General features: G+C 41.6%; 1 protein-coding gene across 1 annotated transcript; it reads right to left on the bottom strand.

Annotated features, from left to right (window-relative positions):
- Nucleotides 1-13,010: 13,010 nt before the first annotated feature.
- Nucleotides 13,011-14,009, bottom strand: MC4R (melanocortin 4 receptor). Its single transcript, XM_066352903.1, has one exon. The coding sequence runs from the start codon at nt 14,007-14,009 to the stop codon at nt 13,011-13,013; it is 999 nt and encodes a 332-aa protein (XP_066209000.1).
- Nucleotides 14,010-16,779: the final 2,770 nt, after the last annotated feature.

The raw sequence follows: 16,779 nt of genomic DNA, 5'->3' as shown, positions 1-16,779 counted from the left end.
ACTTTCTCTGCATTGCCCAAATAATTGGGTCCTGCTCATCCCTTGAAGATTTCTGTTGTGGGTGTTGATGGTCTTATTTCTTCCCCGCTTGCCATGAATCCACTGCCTTGTCTAATACAAGTGTCTCTTTGCATACTCTTTTCTCCTCCTACCTCGATGCCCTATGCCAGTGGTAGTCAACCTGGTCCCTACTGCCCACTAGTGGGTGTTCCAGCTTTCATGATGGGTGGTAGCGGAGCAACCAGAGTATAAATAAAAAGGTAGATTTAACTATAGTTAGTTGTTTATAAAGATTTATTCTGCCAAACTTAGCGAAAATCCAACATAAAGTACTTGGTAAGTAATTATTATTATATGCTTTAACTTGCTGTAACTCTGCTTTATAAATTTTATAAAGTTACTTCCATACTTTATAAATCACCATTACTGTAGAACCGATGGGCAGTTAGAAAATTTTACTACTAACAGAGATACAGAAGTGGGCGGTAGGTATAAGAAGGTTGACTACCCTTGCCCTACACCTATTTTAGGCCGGAGCCTACTATCCAAATGCAGAGTCTCTCTCTCCTTTCACTTCCCGTCCGCAGAGTCAGCTCTGTTACTGCTTCTCAGCCAGCCAGATTTTCCCACTTCTGTTACAAATTTACCTCTACCACCCAGCATAGTGAATCCCAAGGTTCTTTTCACCACCCTCATGGCTGCAAAACTCCAGGAAAAGGTCCACTGGTTTCATCTCTCCAAATTAATTTTGTCTCCACATATGCCAACAGATGGCCCTTCCAGTCAACCTGAATCACTGCCCAGATACACCTGCTCCCCCTGAGGGCCCGCCAAGGTCAGACTGACTAAAATCCCAGAAGAAGAAGAACAGCCTGGGCCATGAGTAACTATGATTACCCCCTGGCAACAGACAGGATGAAGATTCCAGCTTGCTCTATGCTTTCTTATCTCCTTACCCTTAAAGGCATATAATACCCTCACTCTGCCCCAATACCCTCACTCTTAGAATCTTCACACCTAGAATGCTCTCTTAATCTTACACAGAATCTCTTAATTAAGACTAACTCCTCCTATGCAGCCGACTGCTGAGTATGTCTGTCCGTATCATCTTCAGCTTACTCAGCTCTCCCTATTCCTCTTAATAATACTCATCTCCTTCACACCACTCTTATGTACAAGATTCAGAAAGGGGCCACCTTCTTTGAGAGAGCCAGCACTCTCATAGGAGATTACCTCACCTCAACTGCACACTGAGTAAACAAGCCACACCAAACCCACTACTCTCAGCTAGAGAAATTAAAACCCCAAATCCCTCCTGCTCAAGGACCAGTGACTCTTAATACCCTCTTCCTTTCACCTGTCGCCCATGCTTTACTGCTCAAGATATCTGTGTTTTTCTGAAGAAAGTGTTGCTTTTACCTCAACCAGTCAGGTTAGAGACACAGCTACAAAGCTAAAGGAGCAGGCTCAACGAATTTGTGAAAGACAAGAGGGATCTTGGGATTAGTGGCTCCACACAAACTGGGTGTCTTGGCTACTACCATTTATTGGTCCACTCACTCTCATATTTGTCATTTTAGCTTTTGGGCCCTGTCTCCTATGCCTATTCTCTAGCTTCTTACAGAACCACATGCAGGCCTTCACCAACCAGAAAACTAGAGAAATCTACCCAGCTCTACACACCAACCCTGATACCCATGCTCGCCGGGCAGAAGAATCTGAGACCCTATGACTATGTCCCTAAATAGCAGAAGAGAGACCACCACCCCAATAACCCAACCCTGCCTTCAGCCTTCTCAATTTTTTTATAGTATATAAGAATCGAGAATAATAGATTTCAGTTCTTCAGGCTACAAACATAAGTTTTGTTTCCTTAAGTTTCTGTTTGTCTTTCCCCACCATTTTGTACGTGCCAACCGTTTGTTCCACTCTATCACCTTTGACATCTACTTCTATATAAGGCAATAATCCATACTAAGCTGAAACCTCTGCATAATGTGCCTAGCTACTCCCACCAATGATAGGCCACCCCATATCCTCCTTTCTCCCCTAAATGCCTTCAAAATTACTGAGCCAACCATAAACCAGGCTGCTCTCCCTTATGAGACATCCTGGCAGGTTTTTTCTCAATAAAGCCTGTTACACTGGTCTTTCGGACTCTGAGTGATTCTATCAGATTGGGGTGTTGTGGGAACCACGAGAGAATTACCTCATGGGGCTGAGAGCCCTCTGTTGGTGCCATGAAAATGTTTTCTCCCTCTTTCTGATGTACTAGGGACTGTGATTACAGTAAGTTTCACCATGAAAATGTTTTCTCCCTCTTTCTGATGTACTTGGGACTGTGAGTACAGTAAGTTTCGCTGGCATCTAGATGTTCCGTCTTTGGGTGACAAATACTGTATCTGAAACAATGGAAAAGAATATTTATTGTTGGCAAGTACCCTTGTGATACTATCCCTTAATTGGAAAGGATCATTTTTGCTCTTCATATCTCTATGAAAACAAACAAATTAAAAAAGGACATGTCCTCATAAGTTTGTAATATTCTCCCTAAGGAGAGGGATAAAGGCAACAATAGTGGCCAGCAGTGGCCGGCAGGCTCTCACTGATCTGCCCACAATCTCTGAAGAGGCAGGATTAACTCTGAAGCCATAAATGACTTGCTAGTTGGAGAATATGACCTTTAGGCCAAGGAGAGTGCTGGTAATCGGCACCGCACTTGGAAAAACCCCACAGTAAGCAAAGCTCTTGAGCAATATACTCTGTTTATGTTGCTCTAACGTTTTCATCCCCCTGTGATTAGAATAATGAAATTAAGACCTGGTGTCCCATATTTTCTGCATCTTTAGCTTAAATTAATCCAGATACCCTTGAAACATACAGTTCCCTAAAGTTTTCATTAAATTTCCCCCCTGTGCTCTGCCTGCCCAGGCAGGTGCCAACTCTGTTCATTTTCTGACCTCTCGTGGACATCTATTTGTGACTTGTTTCCAAAAAAAATGATAGACCACCGTGAAGAGTGTTTATTGGAGTTTTTCTGGCTAATTGATTCCTCTTCCTCTTAATGAGTTCCTTTGTCTAAAATCCAAACTGCCTAGTTTATAACCACCCTCCACCCCAAGCTGGCACTGTTTTCCGGAACTGTGATACCAGTGGGCAGCCTCTGCCACCGGGTTTCTGAGACATTTCCTCTTGGCAACTGGCTCTCCCTCATTTTGAAGTTAATGACAAAGCAGTTCAGTGTATCCATAAAGAGCAGAAAAAATAAAACAGTTAACAAAGCTGTTTCAGGAAGTTACTGACAAATGAAGTAAGTTCATCTCTCAACTGGCCCACTTTCCACACCTTTGGGCACCAGTTTGTCTGTGTGTGTTCAATCTTGTCCTTTAGAAGTTTCTGTATATATTCTTTCATATTTTCCTGGAAAGATGAAGCTCTCTTTACTATTCAGTATTTGACGCTAGTCTCTCTGGATTTGATCATCTTTCTTTAATCTAAAATAAATACATTAAAGTGAGATCCTATTTTCAAATGTTTACGGTAAACTATATAACAAAACATCTAAATAAAAATATAACATGAGAAATCAATCAACGAACAATTAAGATGCCACAATGAAGAACTGATACTTCTCAACTCTCTCCCTTCCTGTCTGTCTGTCCCTGTTTGTCCCTCTTTCTCTCTCTCTCACTAGTATATATATCATATATAAAACAATATCATGCAAGGCCAGTTACCAAAGTGTCAAAATGAACAAATCAAACAAAAATAAGTATTCTTTATAACTTCAACTAAAGTGGTCTCTATGCTAATAAAAAAAAGTGATGGTTAAGATAAGTGATCAGAACTTCCTAGGGCATAGTGGTGGGTTTCTTGCCCCTCTGTTCTCATTTTAGAGGAGAATTTTAATGAAAGAGCAGTTAAGCCCGGACCTTATCCAAGTACAACTTCTGTCACACTTGGCTACATTTGTGTGTGTGTGTGTGTGTGTGTGCTGATGTGTTCCTTGCCCTGCCCGATTCACTTTTCTGCAGTCACACTGTTCTCACCGTTGCCTGAGAGGCCTGATCTGCCCTTTCTCTGCTGCAGAGAAGAAAAAGCTGTAGCGTTCAGTCTGCCTCTGCCAGGTCTGAAGTCTGCGCACGATGCCTGGCAGCTGGCACTCTGGCTCTCCTGTGTGATGTGTGGGCAGGCCATCTATGAATAGATGGCCCCCGCTGAGTTAGAGAGAAGTGAAGTTCGCTCAGCCATGAATGATAGAAAGGGGTCTCTTGCTCTGGACAGAAAAGGGTGAGTGTGCCAAGATTTTACTAATGTCCCAGTCCCCAGGTGAGTGGTGAGTTGGTCATCTGCCCTCTGGTGAGGGAGGTGTGGGCATTTCAGATTCATCCACTGGGGATTGGGAGGGTACCGTTCCTAAGGAGAGCTCTTCACAGAACTCCTTCTTGGCATCACTGGGGGAACAAATAACTCAGAAGAAATGGTAATCATTGATGGAAAATTATAGGAAAGTGATTTAGCTGTACTACTGAGAATTTTCAGGGAATATGCTGTATTTCCAACCTCTTAATCCGTTTTGGTTCTTTGCCTCAGCATACAATTTTCCTTGAAGCTAATGCATTTTGAGAAAATTATTCCCTAATACCATAAGCCCCATCTTATTCAGTGCAGATTGTGAATAGTAGAGACTGTATTCCATTTCTATACTCCCTCCTCTCCCATTCAATTCTGTGTCTCCATTTGAGGCCCAAAGCATCTGGTATCTGCTTCAATATTTTACTGGAAATTGGCTCTTCCTCTCATGTTTCCCGGTTTTTTCCCCATCATTTCATCAAAACCTGAGTCATCTTTGCAATTCCATTCTCAAGTGAAATCTGCTAAATTTCTAGCTGGAAATTTTCTGAATGTCTCTCAGTTCTTTGTTTACTGAAATGATTGACAACTCCTCCCTTGGCCTTCAGTCACATTGTCCTTTCTCTTGTCCTCTTGCCTCTGTGATCATGCCTGTTCTTTCATCCCTTTAACTACTATGAACAAGGCATCCAGTCTTAGCCTTTTTTCCTTCTCTGCTTTGCCTTTGCCTTTTTTCTTCAATCATCCGATATCAACTGAGCTCTTCTTACAAACAAGCTCCATTCTTGGTACCGGAGGAGAGAGATGCTGGAAATATTTTAATGGGAAGGCCAACAATATATTGTGATGGGTCCAAAATGGAGTGTGAGACAAGGAGGAATTAGTGGTGACTCCAGGGATTGGCCTGATCAACAGAAAGAATTTCGTTGCCATCATCTGATGTAGGCAAAGCAGTGAGAATTTCTGGGTGAAAAAACTAAAGGTTCAAAATAGACTTGTTAGCTTAGGATTTGCTATGAACTGAATGCTTGTGCCCCTACCATGCACATGTTGATGCCCTAATGTGGTGGTATTTGGGTATGGGAGCTTTGGGAGGTAATCAGGTCATGCTGGTGGAGCACCTGTGATGGGCGTGGTGTCCTCATAATAAGAGAAAGAAGGCTAGCCCTTGTCTCTCTCCCTCTGCCTTGTTGTTATAGCTAGAAAGGAGCCATATGCAACCAGCAAGAAGGCTCTCACCAGGAATGGAATTGTCTGGCACTTTGAGAAATAAAAGTTTGTTGTTTAAGCCCCTCAGTCTATGGAAATTTGTTATAGCAGTCTGAACTAAGACAGAATTTCTTTTAGATGCTCGGAAAAATAATGATCTAAATTAAAGATATACATTTTGGAGTCTTCCAGAATAGTGATAGTATCCCATGCTTTGAAATGACCAAAGGCATGAGTGTAGGTAGAGAAGACAGCAGAACAATGCAAAACACCGAGCCCTGGGGGAGCCCGCTGTTGAGGGTTCGGAGGAGAGAGGTGGAACCTACCGAGAAGACTGAGAGGGGACTTTTGAGGTGGGAGAAAAGCCTAGGAATCTGGTGTCCTGGGAGCCAAATACAGTGGCAAGAGGAAGTGGCCAGGTTAAGGTTTGTATTGGTCCAAATAAAATAAGAACAAACCCGACCACTGCATTTAGTAGATGGAAGTATCTTGGTGGTGTTAGCAGGAGAAGCCTCCAATCAGGGAGGGGTGCAGAGGTCACAGGAGTGAGGTCCACAGACGACGGGAGGAAGGACATCCAGGCTGCTAACCAGGTATGCCGAGCAATCACCATGCTGCTCTCTCTTCCCCTCTTTCTACATGCTACTGCAGTCAAATTTATGTGGATAGCCCAGACTTCTCTGTGCCCTGGTTTTTCAGTAAGGTTTCTCAACAAAAACACCACCAAACCCAAGTAGATCAATTGTGTTCGTGTCTTCCTATGTTGCCCAACAGGAATCACGCATCCGTAGGAGGCAGTGTTCTGGCCGTATCTCTCTACTGTATGAACAAAAGGGCGCAGGCATGTGTCAGCCTGGGTACACCCAATCTTAATTCAAAATCTCACCAATCTCATTTAATTTTGGAGAGAAAATCCAAAGTGACCAAAACTGTGAGTTTCTGTTCCAGGGAAAATGCTGAAATGATGAAAACATAAGGAAGGTGAAAAATAAGAAGGCAGATTTGTGTCACCAAATTTGTGTTAACGTGTGAGCCTTGTTGTTTTAGGTGAAAATAAGACATTGACGTGGAAATGGCAGAGATGTGTTGTCTCAGAGAGGATGATTAGAGGCAGGGCAGAGGTGAAAATGTATGGACTTCCTTTCTAATACTGTATTGCTAGTAAGTAGCTATATACCTAACAGGGAAAAATTACATCCAGAGCCCAGATTTCAACATTTATAAGTTATCGTATGTAAACAGAATTATAAAGAGAATTATTCTAAAGGCTCTTGCTTTCTACTTGAATGAGAGAATTCAGTAAGCACATGAATATTACATATTATATTAAGTGAAATCTCCATTATATTGAGATTTATATAAAATCTATTTGTGTTGTTTTTAATGGGGCCATTTTGAGACGTCACTATGACAAATGGAATACATTTTCAACCGGGAAGTTAAACTTTGCAAATAAAATTTAATTGTGAGTTTTCCCCCTCAAATAGAATTATGAATAAACTTATTGTCATATTTTCACTTTCTAACTTTATTCAGTGATGGTTTAGATTCAAAGGTAAAATTTTTCACACTTTAAAATGCCAAGTTTAGAAATCGGCTGTAATGGTTTCATTGCAGCTGAGCCCCATACAAAACCTCATTGAATGGTTCACTGATTGAGTTGCTGAAATTTTCCACTTGGCTCCGTATTTGTGGAGCTTCCAGGTGTCTCACAGCAGTGAGAATACTCACTGTTAATAATTGGGAACTATAATTATTAATTTCATTAATTCAAGGCCAAATTCAACAATAACTATCACAGATCAAAGCCTTTCTCCCTACCCCCCACCCCAAACCGGCAACATTAAACTGTGCTAAGAATCCTATATTTGTTATTTGCAAATATAGATTTGCATGTTCATTCTCACTCAGCCTGTTACACAATAAATATATTTATTTAACTTCTATGTAATATTGAATATCTATGAAATGATGTCATATATTTCTAAGTTGTGAAGTATAATATTAAAGCATGTAAACTCATCATTCAACACAAGAATCAGAACATTACTGGAGACATTGAAACAACCTGTGTCTTCCTACCCAATTCCACCCTTTACTTCTGAGATTTTTTTTTTTGGAATATTCAAATTTTCTTTATATTTCAGTAATTAACAGGGGTTTATTTTTACTTGCTTTGCTTGTTAGAAATGAATAAAATACTGAAAATAGATTTGAATGGATTCCTATCTCTTTATACTAAGAAAGTAAGGATATCCATATGCCTATAGTATTTACCTTCTTCTGGGGTTTAAGCTCTTTTGAGTGCAATTTCATTGATCATTACAAAACTAGATACCTACAGTGACAAACACACTACTAGATCCCTTCTGTTAGTCATCTGATTTTACGTAACTAATATTTATCATTAACCATATGATGAGAGGATGGATTTTGTGATCTTCATTTCAAAGGTTAGATCATAGATGCTTAGTAAAGTTACGTAACTTGCCTGGAGCTTTAGAGCCGGCAAATCTGGGAGTGGAGCCAGTATTCTCATAGTAAAAACACGATCCCCTTTCATGCACATAATTTTGATCAATATGTGATGCATCAAGATGTGACTATAAATTCATTATTATGGTCTTTTAATGGTTTTTATGCTTACAATCAGTGGCATCAACTTAGGTAATGTTTTTTTGTACTAATTCTTAACTTTATGGCATAAACACTATTAATTCTTCTTTAAAGAAATGGGCTAATTGATTATTTTGTGTTTGGCACATTATCTTTATAATTAGAGCTTCCTAGTGTTTAATGTGGCACTGGAAAATGTCAAACAATTAGCATTATTGGTGATAAATTGTTCTTTTAGAATACAGGTATTGTGACCATTTTCACAAAAAAAGTCAAATTCAAGAAAAATTAGTATTAAATGAGATTTAAGAAAAGATATACAATTAAACCCAAGGCCTACATATGTTTTTTGATAATGTTGAGAGTCTGAAACAGTAACAAAACTAGTAAGACTAGTAAGTCTTCATCTGTACTTGGGTTTATTCATTTATTTTATTTTATTATTTATTTATTTATTTTTTACAGAGACAGAGAGAGAGTCAGAGAGAGGGATAGATAGGGACAGACAGACAGGAATGGGGAGATGAGAAGCATCAATCATTAGTTTTTCGTGTGACACCTTAGTTGTTCATTGATTGCTTTCTCATTTATGATTTGACCATGGGCCTTCAGCAGACCGAGTAACCCCTTGTTCAAGCCAGCACCTTGGGTCCAAGCTGGTGAGCTTTTCTCAAACCAGATGAGCCTGCACTCAAGCTGGCGACCTCGGAGTCTCGAACCTGGGTCCTCCGCATCCCAGTCCGACGCTCTATCCACTGCACCACCACCTGTACAGGCTATTTTGTATTTTTGAAGATACTAATAATTACCATTTTTTGAGTGCCTGTATGTTTGTGTAACTTTACATCCTCAATCTTATAATTGCTTTTTATTCTTTGAAGATGCCCATCAGACAGGTATTATTAAGCACATTTAACTACGAGAAAACTAACCTCAACAAAATCTCACAGCCAAAAGGTGCTGTGAGCAGAACTCAGTCCTTGCTCTTTCTGACTGGGAAAGTCATGCGTGTCTACAGAAGGCTCTTGGAATTCGATACAAGGAAATCTGGATGGGGGCAGGCAGGAACGGGGTCTTGGGCTTTGCTGCTGCTACGTGACAGGAGCAGTGTCTCTGAGTCTGCTTGGTGGGTCAGATGAAATGACAATTCACGATCTGGTCTCAGTCCAAACTAACTTCTTTTATGGTTTACACTTTCTCCACAAATCATCATTAATTTGGCAACTGCATTTCCATCAACTGTCTTTCTGTTGTCGTGTGTATGAGTGCTTTTTAAAAATTAAAAAGTTAAAATATATTCATTGGAGTATATTTACACAATATAAACACACACTAAGGAAAGTAAACATGTCCCTTCATATTATCACCCAAGGATAATGACTGCTGATTGTTCCTAATTTATGGGAAGTACTCTGTAGGAGGTATATAAGTAGATTGGTGACACTTCCTTTAAATGGCTGGTATCACTAAGTATTCTGTTTTGTGTATTCCTTGTAACATAAACCAGAAGTCAGTACTTACATGTTATTGAAGAATTCTTAATGAATTTTTTTTTTAGTAATTAAAAATTATTTAGTTGGGACAGTAGAGACTTTTTTGAAGCAGGCGAGGGACTTGAGGGACTATTTGGAGTTTTGGACATACAGTCTAAATGTCAGGCTAAGCTGTTAAGTGGGCACAAATCATGCAGCTTGTTTATGCAAGTGGTGGTAGTTGCTATACAATTTTTTAGGTTAACAAGTCTTGAAAATCACTTGTTTCACCAATGAAAAATTATTTCTTATTCTTTTTTTTTTGTATTTTTTCTGAAGCTGGAAACGGGGAGAGACAGTCAGACAGACTCCCGCATGCGCCCGACCAGGATCCACCCGGCACGCCCACCAGGGGGCAACGCTCTGCCCACCAGGGGGTGATACTCTGCCCCTCTGGGGCGTCGCTCTGCTGCGACCAGAGCCACTCTAGTGCCTGGGGCAGAGGCCAAGGAGCCATCCCCAGCACCCGGGCCATCTTTGCTCCAATGGAGCCTTGGCTGCGGGAGGGGAAGAGAGAGAGAGAGAGGAAGGGGGGGGAATTATTTCTAATCTACATTATAATTATTGATTGAACTCTGTGGTGAAAATTTTAATAAGAGTATCTGATGCTGCATACCAGCTACATCTGGAGTATATATTCCTGAGCAGCATAATTGAAATACTAACTATCCACTCCTAATGCAGTATTAAAGGGTAAACACATACATCTCTGTATACAGAAGTCTTAAAAAGTTAACCCCTGTGCTTTGGTATGAGTTGGAAACATATGTCCCCACAGCAGCTTTATTCATAATTGCCAACATTTGGACGTGGCCAAGATGTTCTTCAGTAGGTGAACACATAAATTAACTGTTACATCCATAGAATGAAATACTATTGAGTATTAAAAGGAAATAAACCACCAAATTATGAAAATATATGGAGGGCTCTTTAATGCACATCACCAAGTGAAGGAGGCCAACCTGAGGAGGGAATATAGTGTCTGATTCCAACTATGTGACATTCTGGAGAGAACAAAGCTATGGAGACTGTGCAAGGGACCCATGGTTGTCAGGGGTTGGGGGAAGGAGGGAGAAATAGGCAGAGCACAGAGGATATTTTGGGAAGGGAAACTATTCTGAATCATAGTGCAATGGTGGATCCATGTCATTACACACTTGTCCAAGCACGGGTTCTATATACAGCACCATAAGTGAACTCTAATGCACACTGTGGGCTTTGGGTGAGAATGATGTGTCTCTCTGGTAGAATCTTGCTTTTACTGGAGAAAGAAGTAACACAATAGAGGAATATTGAGAGACAAAATAAAAAAAATGAGTAATACAGAGTCTTAACCCTTAAAGAAACTAAGCTTACTTAATGTTGTGTCCTAGGCATGCAGGGCACCTGGCTGGTGGGAAAGGACAGGTGTGTGACTAACACACACCCTCACTCTAAACTGCTCCAGGAGCAGATGTGACCGTGAAGCTGGTTTCCTTCCTGTGGGAGGAATGCGCTGCTTTTGCGTGGACTGAGCAGCATCTGAGACAACACTGAGGGAGAAATAAACACACTTGGGGGGGCAGCCACCTCAGAAGATGGGGGACATGCTTATAGCTTCCTGGTTTCTTTGTATCTCCAGTTCCAGAGATCTCTCACAATCACTACATTAAAGAATGGACAGGAAAAGTAGCAAAGACAAAAACATCATCCCTGTCCGGCTACAGCTCTGGGCTTTGACTGTGATGTCAGTCTGTGTTAAAATCCTCACACTCATGTTTTTTTAAAACAGAGTTTTAAAACAGAGGCATTGCAGCGAATCAAGCTTCAGTACCACTTTTCATTTGTAAACTTGAACGTCAGTCACCATTGTGTCTAATGTAATGTTTCCCCATGAATGCTAAAAGCGTTTCTCGGGACTTGTCTATGTGTGAAGCATTTAGGTTTGAATTAAGAAGCACCTGGACATGTTATCTCTGCCTGTAAGCATCTGAAGAGACTGAAAAATTAAAATCAAAGGCTGGTTTACTGGTAATCCTCAGCTTAATATAGTTTCTGTCTCTTTATTTCAAAGTACACACAAATCGGAGAGTACAGGTTGTCTTGCTCAGCAGTCAGATCTGCGGGCTGATTTTGGATCAAAACAAGTATTTACTCTTCCCAGTGTGGTTGTGGAAGGTTGTGTCATGTCGTCCCCTGGGGTTCAGTGCCTCACTTCCTGCTCAACATGTTCCGGCATCAGAGATTGTCTTCTTTTCGATAGTCACTGAGACTGCCTGAAATATTTGTGCTGTAGACTAAGTTTTTAAAGTTAAAATCCCTGGTGATAGTCATTGTGCTCCAGTTCAAAAGATAAGCAGTAAGTCAACAGCAGGTCACTTCCACGTGAAAAGTGGAAGAACTCCACGCTGATTGTGTTGTTCTGAGGTTAGAAGCCGAATCTCAGGGCAGCACCGGCCTCCCTGGACTTTTTAGCAGAGGCCAGGTCTCTGGTTCGGGGGCAGAAAGCCGTCTGGCTCTGTGTTTATTAATGATGGCTGGAAATGAGTTGGTGTCAGGAAGTTTAGCTTGACGTGTCCCCTTTGGTTTTCCTGAGCCCTGTCATCGCCATGGCTGCGCCCCCCCCCACCCCCCCACCCCGCCCAGCCCTACCGGAACTTCAGTGCCTGAGTGGAACAGCAAACTGTTTACTTGGGCAAATTAATCTCCCTGTCTTTGAGAACCACAGAGTTTTCTGACCCAAACTTCCACTTTTTCTTTCAGTAGCTGTTTTCCTGTCAATAGGAACTTCATTTCTACTTGTGCTCAGGGTGAATGAATATGTTTTATTATATTACCTGAAATTTCAGCTGTTCTTTTTTTAATAATGAAGCATATGTTCTTTAATATTTTCCCCTTAAATGTGAGAATCACATATCTACATTATAGTGCCGTGTGATATAATATAAGAAACTATTTATTAGAATATATTTAATGAGGTTGTGATTTCCATGTTGTTAAAACAAGCAGAGTGTCCAATCCTTATGAGTTACAAGAAAGAGACATTAAGTTTTTAATAAGAACTATTTTTCTTTTCTGTAAATCCACAGTGTCTACAGCCTATGATATGCATTAACATTGTACAGCCAAAGAGCAGCATGACATTAAAAATACACAGAGACTGGGCATCTTTTTATATGAAAAAATCAGAAACTTGAATTTACACAATAGATATTCTCACCCAATGCCCTCCCCAGAAGAAAGAGCTGTTACCAAAGCACACTGTTCAGTGAGAATGGAAAAGTCCCTTATGCATGCTTTTAGTGTCTCCTCTCTCTCCATTTAATATCTGCTAGACAAGTCACAAAGACCTCCCAGAGGATAGCAACAGATGATCTCTTTGAAGGTTTTCCTCAGCTCTTGGCTCCGGAGTGCATAGATCAGAGGGTCAATGATGGAGTTGCACATGATCAGTATGAGATACAAGTTAAAGTGAGACATGAAGCACGCACAGTAGGGGTTCCGGGGACAAGAGATGTAGAATATCAGGTGGAGGAAGAATGGGGCCCAGCAGACAACAAAGACCCCGATCAGTATGGTCAAGGTGATCGCCCCCTTCATGTTGGCACCTTGGCGGATGGTGCCAGTGCTGGGGAGAACAGCGATCCTCTTAATGTGAAGTCTGGCCATGAGGAACATGTGGACATAGAGGGAAGCCATGAGAGCCAGCATGGTGAAGAACATGCTGATGAGGCAGATAATGACCACGCTACTGTCGGAGTAAATGATGAACAAGATGCCTGAAACCGTGCAAGCTGCCCAGATGCAACTGAGGATGATCCCAACCCGCTTAACCGTCATGATGTTATGGTACTGGAGAGCATAAAAGATAGTGAAATACCTGTCCACTGCAATGGAAAGCAGGCTGCAAATGGATGCGAGCAAGGAGCTGCAGATCACCGAGTCAATGACATTGTCAATGTTCACGGTGAAGCTCTGGGCGTCTGTGTCTGTACTGTTGAGCAGGGTGATGACAATAGTTTCCGATCCATTCGACACGCTCACCAACATATCAGCCACGGCCAGGCTGCAGATGAAAAAGTACATGGGTGAATGCAGATTCTTGTTCTTGGCTATTGCCACAATCACCAGGATATTCTCCAACAGGCTGATGACACCCAGAATCACAAACACCTCGGGAGAGACAAAAAGTTGCTCGTAGCACCCTCCATCAGAGTAGCCTTTTCCCAGGGACTCGTTGGCATGGCTGTGCAGCCTGTAGGTGCTGTGGTTCCAGATGTGGAGGGACGTGTGCATCCCACGGTGATGAGTCGAGTTCATCCTGTGTCAGTGGGTTCAAATCCCTGCTGAATTGCTGTCACCTCCTGGTCCAGGCTGCCTCAGTGGCTTCTTGCAGGTGTTTTCCTGTCCTTTATGAGGCTAACATTGGCATGCCTCTTGTGAGTAAATGTCACGTGCTCCAAAGCTTGAAATGGAAGTATTAGTCTCTTCCAGGTACTGCTCTGATCACCAGTGCTCTGATAAAAAAATGCTTATTCTCAGTTAAAAGAGTCTGCTGCTTGCTTTTCTTTTTGTTCTCACTTTCACTTGAACTGTAGTCTTAAGCATTCAGGTCTTTTCAAAATAATTGTCCTAGTAGCTGCCGTGCCACTGGGAGACGAGTCCGTGTGCACATGTTCACGTTCGCTGCTGCTCAGGGGCTCCCACCAGAAGCATTGCTTTGAGTGTTAGTAGCTGCTGCTGATTTTATGGTGTGTGGAGGGAAAAAAATGTTCAGAGTGGCTCCTCCTCTGCTTCCTTTTGACCAATCCAAGTTGCACAGAAGACTGGGACACAGACGATGCTCAGAGATACAAACTGCAGGGCAGCACAGAGTCAGATGCAGGAGCTGTGTGCCCGGGAGCCAGCAGGATGCGAGAGAATGATTCTCCTTTTCAAGTTTTCAGGGAGAACAGCTTGGTCCTTAGAGGATGCTCTTTGATATCGGAACAAGCCATCTTGGGTCACCTAGGTTTATTTCTGCTAAAAAGAGAAGTGTGTGTGTGTGTGTGTGTGTGTGTGTGTGTGTGTGTGTGTTGTGATCTTGAATAGATGTGTGCTGCTTTTATGGCTGGGAGATTGAATTTATTTTCCCTCTCAATTTCTTGGAATTAAGAACCTGGGCACTAACACTTCAATTTAAAGTGCCAGAGCCACAGAAAGAATATTTGATAATGCGGAAGGCTGCTATGGATTGAAGAACTACGTAGGAAGCTACAGTTTATCAAAGGTTCAAGAAGGGGTTTATTTCTCAGGTACTGATACCTGATATTTTTCCATCACAGGGTTTCTTTGTCATAGCGAGAGAAGTTTTATTTTCATTCATAATAGTTACAAACTATATAGCATTAATGTAAACTACATTTACTCTAAACTCAGAAAAAGTTTCTATAACTAGGCAACACTCAGTTTTTAAAGCTTTACTGAGGTATAATTGATACACAAAATTAAACAGTTTTAATGTGTATATTTTAATGAGTTTGGAGACATGCATATACTCACAATATACCATTACCCCAATCGAGGTATTAAGCATATTCATCGGCCCTGGCCAGTTGGCTCAGCGGTAGAGCATCGGCCTGGCATGCGGGGGACCCGGGTTCGATTCCCGGCCAGGGCACATAGGAGAAGCGCCCATCTGCTTCTCCACCCCCCCTCCTTCCTCTCTGTCTCTCTCTTCCCCTCCCGCAGCCAAGGCTCCATTGGAGCAAAGATGGCCCGGGCGCTGGGGATGGCTCCTTGGCCTCTGCCCCAGGCGCTAGAGTGGCTCTGGTCGCGGCAGAGCGACGCACTGGAGGGGCAGAGCATCGCCCCCTGGTGGGCAGAGCGTCACCCCTGGTGGGCGTACCGGGTGGATCCCGGTCAGGTGCATGCGGGAGTCTGTCTGACTGTCCCTCCCTGTTTCCAGCTTCAGAAAAATACAAAAAACAAAAAACAAAAAAAAAAACATATTCATCACCTCCAAAATTTTTCTTTTATTATTTTTCTTTTGTGTTTATGGTAATACCACAACATGAAGTCTGTCTTAACCTATTTTGAAGTGCACAATATCATATTAACTATAGGAACTATGTTAGACAGAAGGTCCATAGTATCTCCTAATTTTTCATAAATGAAGCTTTACACTCATTGGGCAACAATTCCTTCAAAATGATTTTGTCAGTGACCGGATCTGACACTAAAATCCCAGGCAGCAAAAGCAAAAATAAGTGGTACTATACCAACCTAAAGAGTATCTGCACCACACAGGGAATCATCAACAGAATGGAAGGCAACCTACTGAATGGGAGAAAATATTTGCAAAGCATCCATCTCATAAGGGGTTAATAGTCACAATATGTAAGAATCTCTTACAATTGAATAGCAAAAAAAAAAAAAAAAATCAAACAAAATCCAAATAACCCAATATAAATGTGAGCAAAGGACTTGCTTAGACACTCGTACAAAAAAAGACATCCAAATGGCCACCAGGTATGTAAAAAAATGTTCAACATCATTAATCATTAGGGAAATACAGCTTGAAAGCACGAGACATTACCTTCCACTTAAGAGAATGGCTATCGTCAGAGAAAGAGAGACGTGTTGGAGAGGATGTGGGGAAATTAGAGTGCTTTTTTAAGGCCAACATTCTACCTCATAACTGAAGGTTTGGTAAATTAATTCTGCTCATACCATGGCATCTTCACTTAATCAAGCCAAGTCGAGTGCATGCTATTATTTATCAGTTTCTAAATGTTTCTGTTTAAGTTAAGTTTAAAAGATGAGGCAAAGTTACTTTTCAAGTTTATTAAACACCAGGCTATAAAATTTTACATAGTGTCCTTCTCTAGCTATGACTGTTTTTGGTTTTAGCTTCGTCGAGTTTGTGACTACTGGTCACAGGGACAATAGGAGAGAATTATTTCAGGGTTAACTTGAAGTCCTCTGTTATTTAGGTAAGGGCTTTATCTTCTTTACCCCTGTGACAGAGGCAATGTGAAATATTATTCCTGAGTGTTGAGCTACATGACCATCTCATATCCATTCCTGGAATTGAGTGGGGATTTAGGAC

This window comes from Saccopteryx leptura, chromosome 11, assembly GCF_036850995.1.
Source record: "Saccopteryx leptura isolate mSacLep1 chromosome 11, mSacLep1_pri_phased_curated, whole genome shotgun sequence".
Lineage (NCBI taxonomy): Eukaryota > Metazoa > Chordata > Mammalia > Chiroptera > Emballonuridae > Saccopteryx > Saccopteryx leptura.
This window is presented reverse-complemented; position numbering and strand designations above follow the sequence as displayed.